The sequence below is a fragment of the Scheffersomyces stipitis genome, chromosome 7, assembly GCF_000209165.1.
Source record: "Scheffersomyces stipitis CBS 6054 chromosome 7, complete sequence".
NCBI lineage: Eukaryota > Fungi > Ascomycota > Pichiomycetes > Serinales > Debaryomycetaceae > Scheffersomyces > Scheffersomyces stipitis.
In genome coordinates this window covers 164332-183470 of record NC_009047.1, presented here as the reverse complement: position 1 = coordinate 183470, position 19139 = coordinate 164332, and the positions used below count along the sequence as shown (strand labels likewise).

At 44.1% G+C, this 19139-nt stretch overlaps 5 protein-coding genes across 5 annotated transcripts; 3 read left to right on the top strand and 2 right to left on the bottom strand. All coding sequences in view use genetic code 12, as the record gives it.

Moving 5' to 3' along the window:
• Positions 1 to 3498: 3498 nt before the first annotated feature.
• FRK26.1 (6-phosphofructose-2-kinase) lies at positions 3499 to 6396 on the top strand (the record flags this gene model as incomplete). The annotated part of the gene is made up of 4 exons (XM_001386210.1): positions 3499 to 3800; positions 3873 to 4157; positions 4215 to 4339; positions 4430 to 6396. The coding sequence occupies 4 exons, from the start codon at positions 3499 to 3501 to the stop codon at positions 6394 to 6396; spliced, it is 2679 nt and encodes an 892-aa protein (XP_001386247.2).
• Positions 6397 to 7690: 1294 nt separating this feature from the next.
• Positions 7691 to 9371, bottom strand: ZWF1 (Glucose-6-phosphate 1-dehydrogenase). Its single transcript, XM_001386012.1, has one exon. It carries the CDS (start codon positions 9313 to 9315, stop codon positions 7816 to 7818), a length of 1500 nt encoding a protein of 499 aa, XP_001386049.2. The 5' UTR covers positions 9316 to 9371; the 3' UTR covers positions 7691 to 7815.
• A 2124-nt stretch (positions 9372 to 11495) lies between these two features.
• On the bottom strand, positions 11496 to 14216 carry PICST_14973 (predicted protein; the record flags this gene model as incomplete). Its single annotated transcript, XM_001386011.1, has 3 exons — positions 11496 to 12569; positions 12636 to 13732; positions 13775 to 14216. Coding segments are annotated over 3 exons (2613 nt in total), but the record flags the coding sequence as incomplete, so codon positions are not given.
• Positions 14217 to 15152: 936 nt separating this feature from the next.
• Positions 15153 to 16445, top strand: PICST_63445 (predicted protein; the record flags this gene model as incomplete). The annotated part of the gene is made up of 1 exon (XM_001386209.1): positions 15153 to 16445. One exon carries the CDS (start codon positions 15153 to 15155, stop codon positions 16443 to 16445), a length of 1293 nt encoding a protein of 430 aa, XP_001386246.2.
• Positions 16446 to 16941: 496 nt separating this feature from the next.
• On the top strand, positions 16942 to 18579 carry NAR1 (nuclear architecture related protein; the record flags this gene model as incomplete). The annotated part of the gene is made up of 1 exon (XM_001386208.1): positions 16942 to 18579. One exon carries the CDS (start codon positions 16942 to 16944, stop codon positions 18577 to 18579), a length of 1638 nt encoding a protein of 545 aa, XP_001386245.2.
• Between the last annotated feature and the right edge of the window lie 560 nt (positions 18580 to 19139).

Below are 19139 nucleotides of genomic sequence, written 5' to 3'. Positions count from 1 at the left end.
CACGGCAGATCAAGAGCAATCCACAGATATCTACACTATCTACACTATCTCTCTTCTCTTTTCTGTCTTTCTGTCTTTCTCTCTTTCTCTACAAACACTGAGCTAGAGAAACGGTGTCTCACTACTCTATATGGCACACTACACACCGATTGCTCCACGATCTGGATCTACATATCTGCGCCCATCTCTATTCTTTGCTCGCTTCACTCTACCTCTTCTTGGCCCAAAATCTGCCTATCTCTCTCGCTAACTGGGCCCACCCAAAGCTCCAAGGCACAGACTGGCCCTGACGATCAACGCAAAGTAATTCCGCTGAAACCTCGCTAGGTAGCATGATTTCTGCCGCCAACTCTACCTCTGGTGCTTATTAATCGTCTCGCTACAACAATGCTGTCGCCACTTGAAGGTCTATCCCCATTTGCGCAATCTTGTGTTAGCACTTCTACTCTGGGTAATGGTACCAAGTGGTTCTCCATACTTTTCACTGTCCCCATATTATTTTTTGCCGAGAACTTGGCCGAGCAATTGAGTAGACAACTCCTCTTTGTAACCTCACTCTCGTCGGCATAATTATGCTGTGGTCTGGCTGTCCAGAGCTCTTCTCCACCAGCCAGTTTCAGCTAGGGCTATCCCCGATTGGGCGCGTCACGTGACCACATAACTACCGTAGTCAGAAAGTTGATGACAATAGACAATAGCCAAAAGTCAATTGCAGCTGAACACTACGGGTGGCGTTCTGATTGGCTGGAGTTTCTCTTGTAGTTCCATTTCGCTGTGGGGTGGACGCTGGATGGCAATCTCTGGAGCCAAGTGTGGAGATGCTTTCCTGTATGAGCTCCGATCTTCTTGAGAGCATCGGTGCAGTCCGATAAATTACTTACAGATGCTAAGTCAAGCAGCTGGCCGTAGAAACTAGCGGAACAGTATAGTATTACGAGATGATGACCCAATGTCGATGGCAAAGAGGAAGTGGTGGGTTGAATGGCAGGAAAGTGAAGGTTTCCCGTGAATCTAGACCATTTGGTGAGATTAATATCGCGAGGAGTACACCCCTATTTGGTGGAGGTACAGTAAAGACGAGTAGAGATAATAATGAATAGGAGTGGCTCAGGTGCAAATTCCACTTGTATAATATTGTTCATTGTCTTGGAGAAGTGCCAATGCAAGAATTACAATGTAGCAGCTATACTAAAAAAGCGATGACATTATGAAGCCTGGTGCCATTTGCAACCGGTCGGAGTATTGAACCCTGAACTATGGCTACTGGTTGGCGTAATGACGAGTCTAAGAGAGCGAAAGACCAAGATGGGATCGCCAAGTCCAGACAAGACACTATGCGATATCGGTGAAATGGCCAGGTTCTGGCGAGTAGAGAGATCTTTACGTAGGAAGATTTTTACGTAGAAAGGCATTTTGAAAATGAAGAAAGTCACCAAACGACCACCACAATGGAAATCTACAATACACCACCACTAGCTCTTAGCCAGCATAAAATGATTCTCTTTTTCTACTAACAGACTGAGATTACTCTCCCAAACAATGAATACATTATGGTCTGTGGAGAACTGAACTTTCTCCTCACTGATGGCCCATTGTGATGTTAGAAATAGTTCCTGTTCGGCTCTCGAACGAACCCTTGGCCGGTGGGGAACCATCAACCAATTGTGCCTGTATCAGCGTTCCCCTCCTTGGATCCGAGATTATTGCCAGAACCGGATCCAGTCCCGAGTCGGAATCTCCAGTTGAGAGACAAAGAGAAAATAGAAGACTACCAGAAGCCAGCATCCTCTGGCCATCTCACTGTGAACCAGTTTTGACGAGAGGGGGACCAGAGATTCGTGACAACTGAGACTACAAAAAGAGCTAGAAATCTCACACAGAAATGTCTATGATGTCACGATGGGTGCATCTGAGTTGAAGACTTCGTCTATTCTCCAATTACATCATTGGAATGCCAGAAATTGTCTGTGTCTAAACTTCACCTCATGATTAATCCGTTAGTAACCATATTATGGAGTGCCAAAATGAGCTCATTCAAGACTCAGAAAATTCTCCACGGCTTGCGATTGTGTCTTTTCCTCTTTGTCTCCTTCGCTTTTGTCTTTCTTACTTCGTCTTTTTGACTTTGTCTTCCTTTCCAGCCTCTTCTAAGATAAGCCAACTCTATCAAGTGCTTGGCTTTACTCTACACTCTATAATTCATTTCTAGTGTTCAACGTGCTCAGCTACTCTCACTGTGGATCGTCCCGTCCATTCTCTATATACAAACTGTATGGCCATGTGTTCGGCACCCAGACATTCAGATCTGGTATTTTCACATAAATCGACAGCTCATCTCGCTGCTCGACTCCAGCCTATACTTAGTAACAGACTGTGAACAGAAATATTACACCATAACTTGTCTGTCCCCTCCTCAGCCATACAGGTCTTGAAGTCTATCACTCCATCACGCTGCGGCGGAGAGACAATTGCGAGCGAGAGCGGTGAGAGCGATAGCAAGAACGAAGACACAATAAGCCAATCGTAGATCAGTAGACAGCGGAGACAATGCCGGGTAGCGTGACTTGAGAGGCTCGTAGAATGCTCTGATTCCCTGTAGCCATTAGACTATAATGGTAGCACGAGAGCCAAGTACACTCCTCCATTCTTCAGACATTCTCTCGCTAGAATAGAGGAAAACTATGCGCTTCTCAGGCGATGCGGCTTCCTTGCCAAAGCTCAAAAGAGCAATGGACGGGAGCTCCAGCACTGGTAATCATACAACTCCGAGAATTGTACAATTCTGCTAGAGTGGAATGGCCGTGGTGGGTAGCACGCTTCTGCGATTCTACCTCTTCAATTCTCCTTCTCCTTCTCCTTCTCCTTCTCTGCCATTCATCTCCCATCTCTCCTCGTACCATTCTTGGCTGTTCTTCTCTCTATTCTATACTGTACACAACCCGCCCAATTTCCCTTATCGTTAGGAACAATAATATTCTCATAATATAACGTCTGCGAATAGCCTTTAAGCAGAGGTTGCATTATGATCCTTATTTTCTCTGGCTGTCTTTTTTATTCCGTGCTTGTTATTGGTCTCATTACTCCTGCTGTTCTTCAGCTTTTTCCTACCGTACGATTGTGTCGACTCTCTTGTTTGTCTTTCATATCCACACCTCTGTTTGATTCTTCTGGTGAACCAATTGACCGTTCGCACTCGTTTCCCAGATCAACCCAAATACGAAGATAAAAAGAAAAGCCAACCTCCACGACCAACACACTAATTTACATCTTTTTACCGCTAATTCCACATATCTCGTTGTTTCTACCACTATCAACCAAAAATCACACCCTTACATGTCCTCTTCCCACGAGTCGTTCCCCTCCTCGGCGGACTTGTCGTCTGCAGAAGAATCGCCAGCCACAAGTCCTCAGCTCACACAAACCACCAGCAAGGCCAACACTAATGCCGACAACAACACCAATACCGACAGCAACGTCCAAACGTCACCAAAGGGAATCATGACCGCAAAATTACATCCGAGACATCACTTCCGCAAAAAGTCAAACTCCATCTCGAACGGAGTTCTTCAACATGCTCGCTCCATCAACAAGAAGGTGTCGTTTTCCAAGTTCGCCCACACCAACTCGAGCCAAGTATTCACATCCTCGGCTTCCTCTTCCGGGGCCTCCTCACGAAACTCGAGCGATCTGGAAGACGATGACGACGATGATGAAGATACTCACAATCCCGCAAATATCACCAACTCATCTCATCCCAACCCTAGTGCGAATCCTGGTCCGCATCCAGCCCATTTCCTAATGTCTGTCACGCCCTCTCCAAACACCATATCGCCCTCTGTCAGCAATAGCAGCCTCACTCCCGTAACTTCCAGCTCTAACTTCAAGAAAAACTACGCCTTGAGAAAGCTTTCTTCATATCCCTACGCTGGCGAGAGAATGGGAGTTTCCAAATCCTTGGACTCTCAACTTCTCGAAAGCAGAGATTCGTCCAATGTCAACTTACCCGAGTTCAACAAACGTCCGTTAACAGACACGCCTATCGTTTCCAGTATGGCGTCGCCAGAAACACGTGAACAATCCAGTGATGATGAAGATGAAGATGAATCTCACGAGGATCCCATGAAAAAGGTTAAGGAAGAGCTCAAAAACATCCAGAAGTCATCAAAGAATAAAGACACTGATGAAATGAAACCTCCATCGATATCCAGAACGAGAAATATCTCCGATCTCAACTTGGCAGATATGAACCCTAATGTAGATTTAGAAAAATTAAAAGACCCAGAAGAAGATTCGAACAAACTGAAGAATCTAGAATCTAATACTCTCAAGCCGGCCGTGAGTTTAGCCAAGAGTAACATACTTATTCGTTCCGAGTCTATCAGTCCCATGACTTCAACTGTAGGCATCGAGGCTCTTCCAGAACCACCAGTACCTGCTTCTGTATCCAAATCTGAACAGAGTGGTACACCCTCACCCATGGCAGGCATGGCTCCGTTGTCGAAAAAGATCCTGTTGAACGAGGAACTTAGATCCAATTTACTACAGGATCTACCTTTAGAGCTCCAGGAGCAATTCGAAAAGACTCCGTCAATAGAGAAGCTCAAGTCGTTGTTACTCACCAAACCTCCTCCAAGTGCCAGAAAGACATACACTTTGAACATTCCTGGCCAGACTTCTTCAAAGACTTCACCAGATGGAAAGATTGCCTCCGTAGATATAGGCTCTAAGCTCGTGATTGTCATGGTGGGGCTTCCAGCTCGTGGTAAGAGTTACATCACTAACAAACTTACCAGATACTTGAACTGGTTGCAACATGATTGCCGAGTTTTCAATGTAGGAAACACGCGAAGAAAGGATAAGAACAATGCCGGTCCAGAGAAGAAGCCATTGCCTGATGCAGTTACTCCAACAAACCAGCCATCTTCCCCTTCGCAGCACAATGCAGACTTCTTTAGTCCAGACAACAAGTCTTCCAACGCTCTCAGAGAGAAGTGGGCTATGGACACTTTAGACAACTTATTGGACTACATTGTCGATGGGCCCGGTTCAGTTGGTATATTTGATGCCACAAACTCCACCAAAAGTCGTCGTTTGCATGTTCTTAAGAGAATCAATGAACGGACCAATGGTGAGTTAAAGGTGTTGTATCTAGAAAGTATTTGTAGTGACCCTGCAATCATAGAAAGCAATATCAGATTGAAGTTGCTGGGCCCAGACTACAGAGACATGGACCCTGAGGTAGCCCTTAAGGACTTTGTTGGTAGATTACACAACTACGAAAAGGCATATGAGACTATTGATGAAGAAGAAGAAAAGATTCCACAGTTTCAATATGTCAAGATGATTGACGTGGGCAAAAAGGTAGTCAGTTACAACATCAAGGGCTTCTTGGCTTCGCAGACAATCTACTTTCTCTTGAACTTCAACCTCTGTGAACGTCAAATCTGGATCACCAGACATGGTGAGAGTATTGATAACTTGAGAGGCAGAATTGGTGGTGATTCCAAGTTGACTAAGCGTGGCCAGAAGTTCTCCAAGGCTTTAGCCAAGTTTATGGTGGAACAGAGAAAGAAGTTCAGGGAGCTCCAGTTGGAAAGATTCTCCACCAGGTTGGAGTTGAAGTATAATACTCTTTTCAGCGAAGATGATGTGGCTTCTCTAGACAACATTCCTACTGAGCCGAACTTCTGTGTATGGACGTCGATGCTTTTCCGTGCCGTAGAAACAGGAGCTTATTTCAACGAGCAAGTGTTCTCTGTCAAGCAGATGAGAATGTTGAACGAGTTGGGTGGTGGTAAGTTTGAAGGTATGACTTACGACGAGATCCAGCGTAGGTACCCTAAGGAGTTTGATGCCAGAATCCACGATAAGTTATCCTATAGATATCCTGGTGTTGGAGGAGAGTCGTACTTGGACGTTTTGACGAGATTGCGTCCGCTTATTACCGAAATTGAACGTACTACTGATCATTTACTCATCATTGCTCATCGCGTGGTGTTGAGAATCTTGCTAGCCTACTTCTTAAATTTGGAAAAGTCTGCGATTGGTGAGTTGGATGTGCCTTTGCACACATTGTACTGTCTTGAGCTGAAGCCTTATGGAACAGATTATAGAATGTACGAATACGACGAGAATCTCGACTGGTTCGTACAAGTTCAGCCCGAACATCAAAAGAACATCAAAGAGGTTGGTGTGGTTTTCAGAGAAAGAAAGTACAGTGTGGTTCCAACTGCTCCTCCAACTTCTGCTGCTGCCAGAAGAGCCAGTACCTTGCGCAACAGAACTGTCAGTACCAACTATGGCCCTGTATCAGGAAAGCTCGATGTCAACAACTTCAGTATACGTCGAAGCTTGAGCTTTGGCTCTAATCAACCTACAATTAATGAAACTGGCTAGGACTCTCTTAATGTTCACGAGAACACCGCTAACTGCAAGAAGTTTCAGCAATTTCATTAATTAGCATCTAAAGTAATCAGCTATAAGAGAATGGAAAAACAATGGTATTTAATTATATAATTCAAGTGTTGTGAATGTTTGATAGAGATGGTAAAATTAAGATTAAATAGGCTAAGATAGAACGGAATCTACGATAACCATCTCTATTATAAATTTGTAAGTTCTTGTTCTCCAAATGGCGATCAAGTTCTGCAAATCTTGATAATTTACAATTTTTTTCCTCTGCCAACACAGAGTTCTTCCATATCATTCTATCATATCTATAATTTAGAATTTCTTTTACTCGGTGACTTCGGCAATTTTATATTTCCATATTTCGACTTTCTGTTCATATCTAGCAGTCAATAGGGTTGCAGCCAAAAATTTCCTCTTGGTTCTGGCTGCAGGCGCCGGGTAACCCTTCTCATCAGTCTGAAAAAATTTTTGCTTGTGCAAGCACTATATAAATAGTCTGGGATATTCCTTCCTTCTCGTTTACTTATAGAACTCTTAAGCTCTGTACAAACAACATGGACTTCCAGTCCATTAGTTTCGTATTGACATTCTTCTAGGTATAAGACTCAAGATGGGTCAGGGAATTCATTCACTTGTAATACTCTGTTGTTCCGTCTTGTCTTATACTACTTTACTATTTTATTATTTCTCTGAACCACAAATACGAAGATGATGAAACTAAGTCTACTTCTTTCCCAGTCCGATACGACTATGACGACAGGGTTGAAAACCGTCCTATCAATATTGATCCTCTGTTGCAGGAGGTGTTTGATTTGGGACTTATACTTGCCAGTATTATAACAGTTCTGATTCATTATTTGTGGTTCACCATTTCTTTTGTTGAGTTTACAAAGGACACCTTCGTCAAAGCACTAGTGAATCGTGGGTTCCAGAGAATACAGCAACGACATGTTGAACTAAAGTGATGAAAGTTACCATAAACATTCGCAGTTTCCTCGGTAGCATACAATAGAACCCATCTTAGTATGCCGGTGACCGCTTATCGACCTTCCATGGATGTCTGATTTTTAGTTTTAACGTTGTCGGTGTGATTCTCTTGGAACACGATCTGTGTTGAAGGAGCCCGATGGAAACACAATCGAAGGAATAGATTTCAAAACAATTATATGTGAATAGAAGCGTATAGTATTACCAGTAGAAGCCGATAAAGTATATAGAGCTAGCAGAAGCATTTACTACTACAAGTGTGGAGTACTTCCATCTAGAACTACCTCTAGTTACAAAGCGTATCAATATATTGAATGCCCAAACTTTCAAAATTAAACTATAGAAAAAACAAAACTATTATCAGATCACATTAAACATTTCATCGCCAAAAACGTCTATCATACTTTTCGTCTTTACCTAGATCTTACCCTTGACCTTTGGTGTAGTCAATGGCCATTGGTATGTACCTTCATCGGCGAAGATGTAGTCGTGTTTGTTCAAGAACTCTCTCAAGCCCTTAGGACCCTTAGATCCGTAAGCATATACTTCTGGCTGTGGAGACTTGTCAGATTCAATGTACTGCAACAATGGTGTGAACAACTTCCATGAAACATCCAACTCATCGTCTCTGACAAAGTTGGAGTGGTTACCCAAGTAACAGTCTCTGATTAAGGCTTCGTAAGCCTCTGGAATCCAGAAGTCCTTTGAGTATCTGGTAGAGTATGTCAAGTCCAAGTCTGTCAAGGAAGTCTCAGTAGAAATTCCTGGAATCTTGGAGTTTATCTTCAAGTATATGGATTCGTTCGGTTGCACTCTGATAACCAATTCGTTTCTCTGGATTTCCTTGAACATACCTCTTGCTACAGGCTTGAACTGGATTCTGATTTCAACCTTGGACTCGTCCAAAGCCTTACCGGCTCTCATAACAATTGGAACACCTTCCCATCTTTCGTTGTGGATCTTTATACCTAAAGCAGCGTAAGTTACACACTTAGAGTCCTTAGGAACAGTAGAGTCGTCCAAGTACCCAGGCTTGGAGCCGTCTTCGGACTTGCCGTATTGTCCCAACAAGATGTCTTCTGGGTCCAAAGCATCGAAAGCCTTCAATATCTTGACCTTTTCGTCTCTAACGGCTTCTGGGTCAAAGGAAACAGGTCTGTCCATGGTCAAGAGGGTAAGAACTTGCAAGAGATGGTTCTGCATGACGTCTCTAACGATTCCAATGGAATCGAAATAGCCTCCTCTTCCGTCGGTGCCAAAGGCTTCCTTAAACGAGATCTGGATCGACTTGATATGGTTTTTGTTCCAAACACCGTTGAACAACTCGTTACCAAATCTCAACACCAACAAGTTTTTCACCATTTCCTTTCCCAAGTAATGGTCAATTCTGTATAATTCTTCCTCGGTGAACAAAGGCGACAAGTCCTTTTGCAATTGTCTGGAAGATTCCAAGTCGTGGCCAAATGGCTTTTCAACAATGATTCTTGTCTTGCCAGTCTCGGAATAGACGTTCTTCTTCAACTGCGAAGCAACTGTGGTGAACACTGATGGCGGCAAGGCTAAGTAGAAGAGTCTCTCTGGGGTCAGGACGTTATTGGCGGCTTCATAGTCTTCAATTGACTTCAACAAAGTTTGGTATCCTTCATCGGTGTCGTATGGTCCGGAGATATATGAGGTAAGTTTGAGAAACTGCTCCACCGTTTCGGGGTTACCGCCCTTGAAGTTGGCCGAAATACGTTTCTTGAAGTCGTCTTCTTCCAAATGTGATCTGGCATAACCAATGATCTTGACATCGGACGATAAGTGGCCCTCACGGAACAAGCCAAAGAGAGCAGGGAAGGTCTTCTTCTTAGCCAAGTCTCCCGAGGCTCCAAAGACGACAATGGTGGCTGTAGAGCCAAAAGGATCAAACGACATAGTGTAGGGGTATGTAGGTGGTTCTAAATGAAAAGGTAGATCCCAATTGGCTGTTTGGGGGGGGCAAAAGTAGAAAGGATTACAACCAGAGAAAAGTCAGGAGAAGCTGAAAAATCGGGCCCGCATGCATGGAGAAAAATCCGGCGCTTATATAGTGGGAAATCACCGTGCGAGTGGGTGCGAGTGCGAATGCGATTTCCGAGCATTGGGGAGAGTGTGCTGTCGCAATTAGTGAGAAATGCTGAGTTGCGGTACGGAAAAAATGGCAGAAAAATAGCGACACCGCTAATTTAGCATGGACAGTCTGCGAAGGCAAGAGCTCTAATAGGGGTACAACTATCGGACAAACCCAGCCGAATACATAGGCTTCAACTGGCTCAACATCACTGGGCCGTCTGGTATGCTCGTGTTGGCCACCGGTTGAATAGCCACCAAATTCTGGGGACATGATCATCGGATTTAGCTCTCTTCGTGGTCGTGGTACTGTTCTAGGCCCAGGCAGGTCAGTCACAGTCCGCTGTGAAATTTGTCAGGCCCGAAGCGAAAAATTAGTAGAATGTAGACCCGAACTCATGTATTACTAACAGGGATGGAGCTACATCTGCCGTGGGGGCACCCAAATAGTAACACCATTCTGTCGGGGGTTTGGTTGACTCCAAATACAGACGTACGAGTCCGCACATGATGCCATGGGGGGTCCAAAATGACTCGACAATGATTCCATTGACTAAGACTTCAGATCTGGCTCTTCGGTATAACTCTTCGGTATCACTCTTCGGTGGCACCAGCGTCGGAGAGTTCTCTGGCACGGCAGAATTTCGCACTACGGTGATGCACCTACAATCTTCCCGTAGCTTCCTGATCACTAAGCCAGTACATCTACACCTACAACTACCACTACAATTTCTCGTTGAACTCAATGCTCTCAAATATATATCTCCAGCTCTGGCGCAGGCGGATTCTTCCACCATTGCTCTATATATATACTGGCTCTCTCGCTAGACCAGGTCTAGCGTAGCGTTCAAGCCGCACGGTGCTGGACCTGTTCCTCCCCACCTGGAGCGCACCATGCCGCAGGCGGAAGTTTGCGAAAACTCCAGGTTTACCGAGAGAACTGCTCGGGCCACCACCGCTCGCAGCACGGAAAAATCACGACCGTTGCTGCCCAAAGCGGTAACAGCGAGAATCCAGTGAAGCTAGTTCCGTGATTTCTGATTACATATCGCCAGAAACATGGCCAAAATGGCCTCCATTCTATAAATTTTCATAAGCTCAAAAGTTGATCTTCACCACTGACACTCTTATAACAATGCAACCATGATAGACCCACAATTTACCCCATATCTCCATCTCTGATCTCCATTTCTCCGTCGAGCCATCTCTTCTGACGTTCGGATCGGTCGTAAGCATGTCGGACAAAAGTTTCTACATGTCACGTGAAATCAGTCTGATCTCGACTGTGCGACTTTCGGGTTTTGTCTTTTGTAATAACCCGCAGCCGCTCCACTGGAACTCCCTCGCTAAAGTCTTGCCAATTTCTCAGCAACTTCTCAGTAACTTCTCAGTAACTTCTCGGTAACTTTTCACTGAATTCCGTGGCAAAATCGTACAACCTCTTGCTGGCTCAAAGGATTGTGATAAGGTTCTTTCCGGACATCAGGAACCTTTCACCCATGAGCACCAGCCGATCCTCGGATTATTTTCCCAGCGACACTGACTCGTTTGCAGCTAATCGCTGGCTCCTCTGCAGGCTTTTCTTCTATTATCCTTTTCATGTGGAAATGCCTGGACAAATGGAGCAATTATAGAGATACGCCCTGCGGTCTAGCGGCTGAATCACGACTTCCTACATCCTCATTTGTGGAGACGGGAATTCCTACTTATTATTGCAATTGCAATCGCAATTTCCATTTACTTTTCTATCAATGCTCTTTATCATTTTCCAACTGCTATACTTCCATTTTAAATTGTATATTATATCTGTATATGCACAATTGCTGAAAACTTCGAGCTCAAAGGCCTCAGCTGGACGACGACCCCGTGTTGATCAACCTTTCGTCTTCAACAGCATCGTCTGGATTCTTGTCGTCTATATCGTCAATAAGTCTTTGTTCTTCTTCTTTGACTTTGGAATCGCCCGTGTCGATTCGAACGGTCTTCTTGGGCTTCTTATGGTCGTCGTCCTCATCCTCGTCGTCTATTCTAAACATCTCTTCTTCGTACTCGGGCAATGTGTCGCTATTGAACTCATCATAGACTCTATCTCTGGCACGATCGTCGTCCTCATCGTCGACTTCATTAGGAATAAATGAAGGTGCTGGTGGTGCTCTTCTTCCGCTTCTACGTCCAAATTCCATAGAATCTTCGTCGTCTTCGCTGTCAGAATAGTCCTCGCCAGGAATTATGTCAAACTCAAAATCCTCTCTTCTTCTTCTTCTGCCGCTTCCTGGCGTCTTGAAGAACTTCATGAAAAGAATGATGACTATAAAGCCGACAACAGCAAGTGCCATAAAATACTGGCCCGTATGGTCTGCGGAATATTTCAACTTGCCGTCTTCATCTTCTTCTGCTCCACTCGACTCCGTAGCCTCGGCGTCTTGGGTAGAACTCGAGCTAGCGGAAACACTTTCTGTTACTTTTTCAGCATTGTGATCCTCTTCTACAGGTGTTGTAGAGTCTGAAGTACTAGTTACACTTGTAGAGCTCTCAGTAGACACAGTTGAGGTTCCAACTTCTGAAGATGACACACTCTCAGACGATGACAAAGTCTCTGAAGTTGTCTCAGGTTGCTTGTCATTGTTCTGCGAAAGTCTGTCTCTTCTAACAGCAGCATAGTCCTTTTCTAACTCGTATGTTTCAGCTTTGTCGGCATCAATAGACTCACCAAAGAAACGCAATTGCCAGTTTTCAAAGACAATGGTATTCTTCTGTTTGGAAGAATTTTCGTCTCCAAACACCTCTATGGTCCAGTCCCCCAAACCTGACTCTCCCCAATGAGCAACAGACATGAACGTCCAATCCTTGAACCCTACACCAGAGTTATCACGAGGGCGGAAAGTAGCCAAGTCACTGGTCACACCAGTGGGAGAAATCAATCTGACTCCTACACGGCCCCTAAATGTAGCCATAATGTTGAGTTTCACAGTAACATGTTCTACTCTTTCTACATTCATAATCTTCAAATCCTCTTCAGTAACAGTGATCTTCTTCCGGATGATATTGCCATCTCTCTTGTGAGAATCAGCGGGAGGTTTCTCAACTCCATCGTTCGCATTGTTTTCTTTAGGGGGAGGAGCGTTCGTTTCCAAAGTCTCTCTAACCAGCTGGATGTCGGAGTAGAAGAACGCCTGAGGCTTTACATTCTTCCAGTCCTTGGCAAAGTGTACCATCTGATAAGCGTCTATCTTACCGTAACCATACTTGTGAGAGTACTCTCTATTCAATGCTGTGGTTTGATAGTTACCATCCTGTTGGTTGATGGGAACCGAACTTAGCACAGATACATACTGGACATCCCTCCATGTCAAGTTCGGATTAGCTTGCAATACCAAGGCATAGATTCCAGCTGCTAAGGGTGCAGCTGCAGATGTACCTCCGTGGCTAGCTGTACATCTCTTCTTGATATCAGTAGTGTGGATATGTTCTCCCGAGCCAGATGAATAGGTCACCACCATGACGGCTGAACAGGCCTCGGCATAATCAGGATGAATTCCCTTGTAGTCGATAGCACCTACTGTTATGGAAAAGATGGAATTGGTATATCCATCGTAGTTGCATGAGTCATATGATCTGCCACCGTTTCCAGAGGCAAACACATAGATAGATCCCTTATCTTTACGACCCTCTTGGACACCCTTGATCATAGCTTTTTTCACGACAGTTTCCGGTTCCGCAAGCGTTCTTCCGTCATCGGTTGGACCCCAGGAACAAGAGTAGATGTCGTTGACATCCAAGCCGTAGATCAAGGCGGCAGCCTCTTCGGCAGCTGTAATGGGTCCAGACAAGATCCGGATACCGGCTACTGTGGAATCATACGCCACACCTACTCCACAGACATCGTTCTTGACAGCAGCGATCTCACCAGCACATCTAGTGCCGTGGTGATCGTCATACAAGCGCGGCAACGGGATGTTGGTGTTGTCATTGAAGTCCCATGAACCCTTAGCGTTGAAGTTGGCACGCAAGTCTTCACTTTCAGCGTCCAAACCATCGTCTACAATTGCGCTGACTATACCGGTACCAGTTATACCTTCATACCACAAGCCTGTGACGTTGACGTCGTGACCAGGATATGCAGTGTTGATCAAATGCCACTGTTCAATGAAGCCAGGATCGCGGATACTAAGACTGTCCGACACGTCCTTCAAAAGCTGCTTCGAGGCATCTACAGTATTCCCAGCAGCATCTGTATTAGCATCTACAGTATTAACAACGGGAAAATTAGTAATAGCATCCGCACGTTTGCTATCTATTATTCTTTCGTATTCCTTGTCGTCTGTGATCAAGACAGGCATTCTTTTAGACAAAGTTCTGGGCTTCAACTGGTGAATTGATCTCAAGTGCGGGTTCGAAACCAAGTAGTCGTATTCGTCTTCAAACCCCGGAGATCTCTTCATCAAGTTGAAGTCGTTGGACTTGTGGTTTCCTAAGAAGTCGTTGTGAGGGTGCGATTTGTTGATACTGAAAACATAGTGGTTATCAAGACCTTGAAGCTGGTGTTCGAACTTGTAGTGCAGACGGTACTTGCTGGTGAAGTCAGCTAATGGCTGTTGTGAAATCGAGGTGTCGATCTCGAAAATGTAGTAGTTCTTCAGCTCGTAGTCTCTCTTGGGAATCGCTGTCGATTGCACCTGAAGCAACACCGAGAGAATGAGGAGTAAAGTCCGTAACGGAAACAACATCTTGTTAGTTAGATATAATCATAAAATTTGGGGAAGTATAAAACGAGACTGCAAAGACTGAAACGGTACTATTAGTTGAATCTAATAACAGAATTCAAGTATATCCGGATAGTTTATGAATTCAGTATAGTTGATAGGTGAAACGTAGAAAAATCTAATCAAGTGAGTGAAAGTCAAACAGGCAATAAATAAAACAGGCTATCACCAAAAGTAGTTCCCTTCTGGTTGTATTTGGAAAACTCCCGAAGTCACGATGCAGACAATAGTGTACCGTGTTGGTATATCTGAAAATGGAGCCGAACAGTCTGTGATCTGAGATGAAGACATATTTTTAGGCTCAGGCATTTTTCAACAGATTCAGTGCCACGTCCTTCATCTTGCGACGGGGAAAAGTCAACACAAAATTACCGCGATTGCGAGAGTTGCTCCCGCGGTGCGGCTCGATAAAAGGAGATTACTGAGAGTAGAAAGGGGAGTAGCGACAAAAATTAGTGGGCTGCAACTTTTACACCGCCAAAAGGGCTACTTCAAGGTTCACACATTCCAACGCCGTTCTGGGCATGGTACAAAAACAGTTTTGTCTACGAATGAGACAACAGCAAAAATCGCCACGTTGCCCCATTTGAACACCAATCAGAGAAATGGTGCTCTCATATTTATGCTAATTTCAGAATATACAATACATCTCCACTAAATTGGGAAGCTAAATCTACAGTAAATTCCTCCATAAAATTATTGATATTTGAGCGAGATAGTTTTCAGTCACGTGTCTCATAAGCACTAGTGCGATTCGGTTTTATGCTTACTTCAGTATGATCCGATTATGAGCCTGAACACGTTAAAACTGCAACTACTGTTTCAAACTGAAACATGCTAAAGATATCCAGACTATCGACGGCTGCAATTGTCGTTTTCGCAGCGGTGGTTGCCGCTGACATGGATATGGACGAAGGAGAACGGAAGCAGTTTCATCCGATAAACCCAGAATCCAAGACCTTCCACTGGATTCTCACCTTGGCACTCCTATTGGTGCTACCGTCGCTTTCGTCGGTGCTAGCTTTTGCTGACAGATTACATTGGTCATTATTGTTGCAATGCGTGTCCACGGGCTATTCTGTCTTTGAGTCGTTGTTCTTGGATTTTCCAGATAATGTAGATAATCACGAAAACAGAACTTCTAAGGGTACCAGCTGGTTTCTCTCGGCTCTATTGGGAGCAACTATTTTTGTGGGCACGCTTATCAATGGCTCAAACTTGGTCATCAACAAGTTCTATCCCCATTGGCAGAGCAGAGGCGAATATGGCTTCACTTACAAGATCTACAAGACATTGTCCTTCCTAGCAGTGCTAACTGGCTGGGTTAGAGTGTGCATGGCTCCTGTGGCGCTATTTGGATTTTGTTATGGGAAACACACTGGTCAATGTATTGCTCATGGAATCATGGGTTCGGCCTTTATTTTGTACTCGTTTGTGTTGTCGTTCGTACTTGTAGTTCCGTGGATCAGAACCCACCAGTTGCACAACAGCTCCAACCTAAAGTCGCAAGAATTCTACGATTCTACCGTTATGTGTGTTTGGGGTATTGTGAACACTTTCACAGAACATAGGTGGGGCACCGAGGACTGGTCAATGGGGGACTATCAGCACACTGCCATGGGTATCATCTGGTGGTCTGGAGGCTTGTTAGGAATGTACTTGTCGATGAAAAACAGAAGAACTTTTATTCCTAGTGCCTTGCTCGTTTTCACAGGGTATTCGATGTCGCAGCATTCTCAGCACTTGGAAATCTCGACGAAAGTCCATAGCTTGTTTGGCTTGGCACTTATGGGTGCAGGTGTCACCAGAGTAATCGAGATCCTGTTTTTGTTGCACGACAAAGCCTGTTCGGAAACCGGTCGTATTTTGTCGTTCCAGTACATGCCACCATTCTGTCTTACCCTTGCAGGAATCCTCTTTATGTCAGCCACTGAGGAACAGTTACAGTTGGTTCACGACTTGGGCTCAGACCACTCGGCATATATTCTTGTTGTCTCCTCAGCAGCGTTTCTCATATTCTTGTGGAACCAGTTGCTTTTGGCTCTCTACTTACGGTTGGTCGGTTACGATGAGAATGGCGAGTTGAGTGGAAGTGGTGAATATGAACTGGTTCATGCTAGACAAGCCGAAGATTTTGAGTTGGGAGACTTATCAGAAGACGACACTCCTGTTGGCAGCGGCGGTCTGGGCTAGAGCGCTTGAAAATAGATAGAATAGAAAAATGGGAGATGTGCAGCCTGTTCATAGTTTGCTAGAAGGCTGAGTTTGAGAGTATTTAAATAATAATCAAAATTGTATTTATCTAATTATTTTTTGTTCGCAACTTTCTTTTTTTTGCAGCCTGCTGAGAAAGTAGGAGCCAAACAAAAGGAGCGCAAAAATGAACAACTAGGAGAGTAGCCGTCAAGCTTCTTTCTTGAACACATGCAGATGGCAAACAATTCACAGAAATATCAGCGACAAATATGTTCCCCGTTGCTACACCAAGTTTTCAAGACTACATTGCTGACCTCAGAACCTTGCCTAATTGGTCAAAGGTTGCACAGTCTTCGCATGATTCACGTGACTCTTCCTGCCTTTATCGATAATTTGTCATAGATAGTCATCTTGGTAAACTTTTCTTTGTTTTTTCCATTAGTCATTGATACATTTAGCAAATAGTGTCTATTTATTGTTGAAAGTCGACAGAATGAGTGCAATACTATCTGCCGACGATCTCAACGACTTCATTTCACCCGGAGTGGCGTGTATAAAGCCTCCAGCACAGAATAGCGATCAAAAGTTCAACCTGCTAAACGAGAATGGAGAAGTAGAAATACAGATAGATAGCGAGGGCAACCCTTTGGAGATTTCAAAAATCGACGGGAAGCAGACAAACTTGCTGCCTGCCCAAATATCGTTGGCAGACTGTTTGGCATGCTCTGGCTGTATCACATCTGCTGAAGAAGTGTTGGTAGCTCAGCATTCGCACGAAGAGTTGATCAAAGCGTTGAATGAGAAAGTTGACAATAATAGTACCAAAGTATTTGTAGCGAGCATATCACACCAGTCTCGTGCTTCATTAGCTACAGCGTATAACTTGTCTATCGAAGAGATCGACAAACTCCTCATCAACCTATTCATCAACCAGATGGGGTTTAAGTATATTGTAGGGACTTCTATAGGGAGAAAGCTTTCTTTGATCAACGAAGCGCAGAATTTGATTGAAAAGAAGGAATCCGAGTTTGACGGCCCTGTTCTTTCATCCATTTGTCCTGGTTGGGTGTTATATGCGGAAAAAACTCATCCTTACGTTTTGCCCAGAATGTCCACTGTGAAGTCCCCTCAGCAGATCACTGGATGTTTGTTAAAGACGTTAGCAGCGCACGAGCTTGGAGTCACCAGAAACGATATATACCATCTATCCATAATGCCATGTTTCGACAAAAAGTTGGAAAGCGCAAGGCCAGAAAAGTACGGAGAACAAAATACTTCCAACGATGTAGACTGTGTTCTCACAGCAAAAGAATTGGTCACCTTGCTTGAACAGCATTCTGATAAGTTTCAGTTAATACCACCGCAAGCACATACTATCACCAACTCTGCCATCCCTGTAGTAGATTTGTACAGTAAATGTGCACCTCGAACATGGCCCCTCGTGCAATACTCTTGGTCCAATGATAGCGGTTCTGCTTCAGGAGGCTACGGTTACAACTATTTAAAGATGTACCAGAATCATTTGATAATGAAGCATCCGACAAAGTACCAGCAAGAAGGATTTTCTATCGACTATGTAAAGGGCCGTAATACCGATCTCACAGAAATGAGGTTGATGTATGGAAGCGAAAAGCTTGCTAGTTCTGCCATCGTAAATGGGTTCAGAAACATTCAAAATTTAGTTCGCAAGTTGAAACCTACAGTCAAGCCGGGTTCGACTACAGGCAAAGGAAATGCTTTAGTGGCTCGCCGCAGAGCTAGGGTTGCTGGAGGAATAACAAAGGCTAGCTCACCTGCTGGTTCAGACGAAAGCGCAGATGCTTCCAAGTGCGACTATGTAGAGATCATGGCATGTCCAAATGGTTGTATAAATGGCGGAGGCCAGATCAATCCTCCTGAAGATGTTTCTGAAAAGGATTGGCTTTCTGCAAGTCTTGAAAAGTACAACCTGATTCCATTGTTGGACTTGGCAGCAATGGAAAATGTGGATACGGTGGCCGAGATTATGCAATGGAGTTGTTTATTCCGCGAGGAGTTTGGAGTCTCGGAAAATAGGCTCTTGAAGACGTGGTTTAATGAAGTCGAGAAGCCCACAGACTCGGCTTCTATTTTATTGGGTGCCAGGTGGTAGGATATTTATAGAATAGTATGAAGGATTATACAAGGGTATCGAAAGTACAGAGGTAGTAGAAAAGCAGTTTAGCTTGTTTGTAGGGGGACTCAGCTGGCAACAATTGACTTGTTGGCTCAAATCGACTCACTGTTTCCGAGCACATTCGAATTAGAATTCGAATGTAGCGGTCTTTCTGTTTGACTTGCTGTATAATAGCTTCTTTGCATGAATTAAAACTTACCGTCAGTTCGTCGTATTTGCTTCAGGACAAGGTAAGCAATCTTCCACTGTCTGCTTCACAAATATTTAAAAGATAATGTATTCAACAGATCTATACGATCACCGATCCTTAGATCAGTTTTCAAGAAGAAATGTCGAATTACAGAGGCTCATTTCAGGCTTCTCTGTAAATCATTTATAGATTTTCACCATCCGGTGGAATTGCCATTGATTTAATGCTAAGACGAGATTCTCATTTATTTAAGTTTGTCAAAATAGAGTTCTTTCGAAGTTGAATTCCAGGAGAATGATAATCCACAATTAAAAGTTTTCCTAAACGATAAATGTATCTAGTGAAA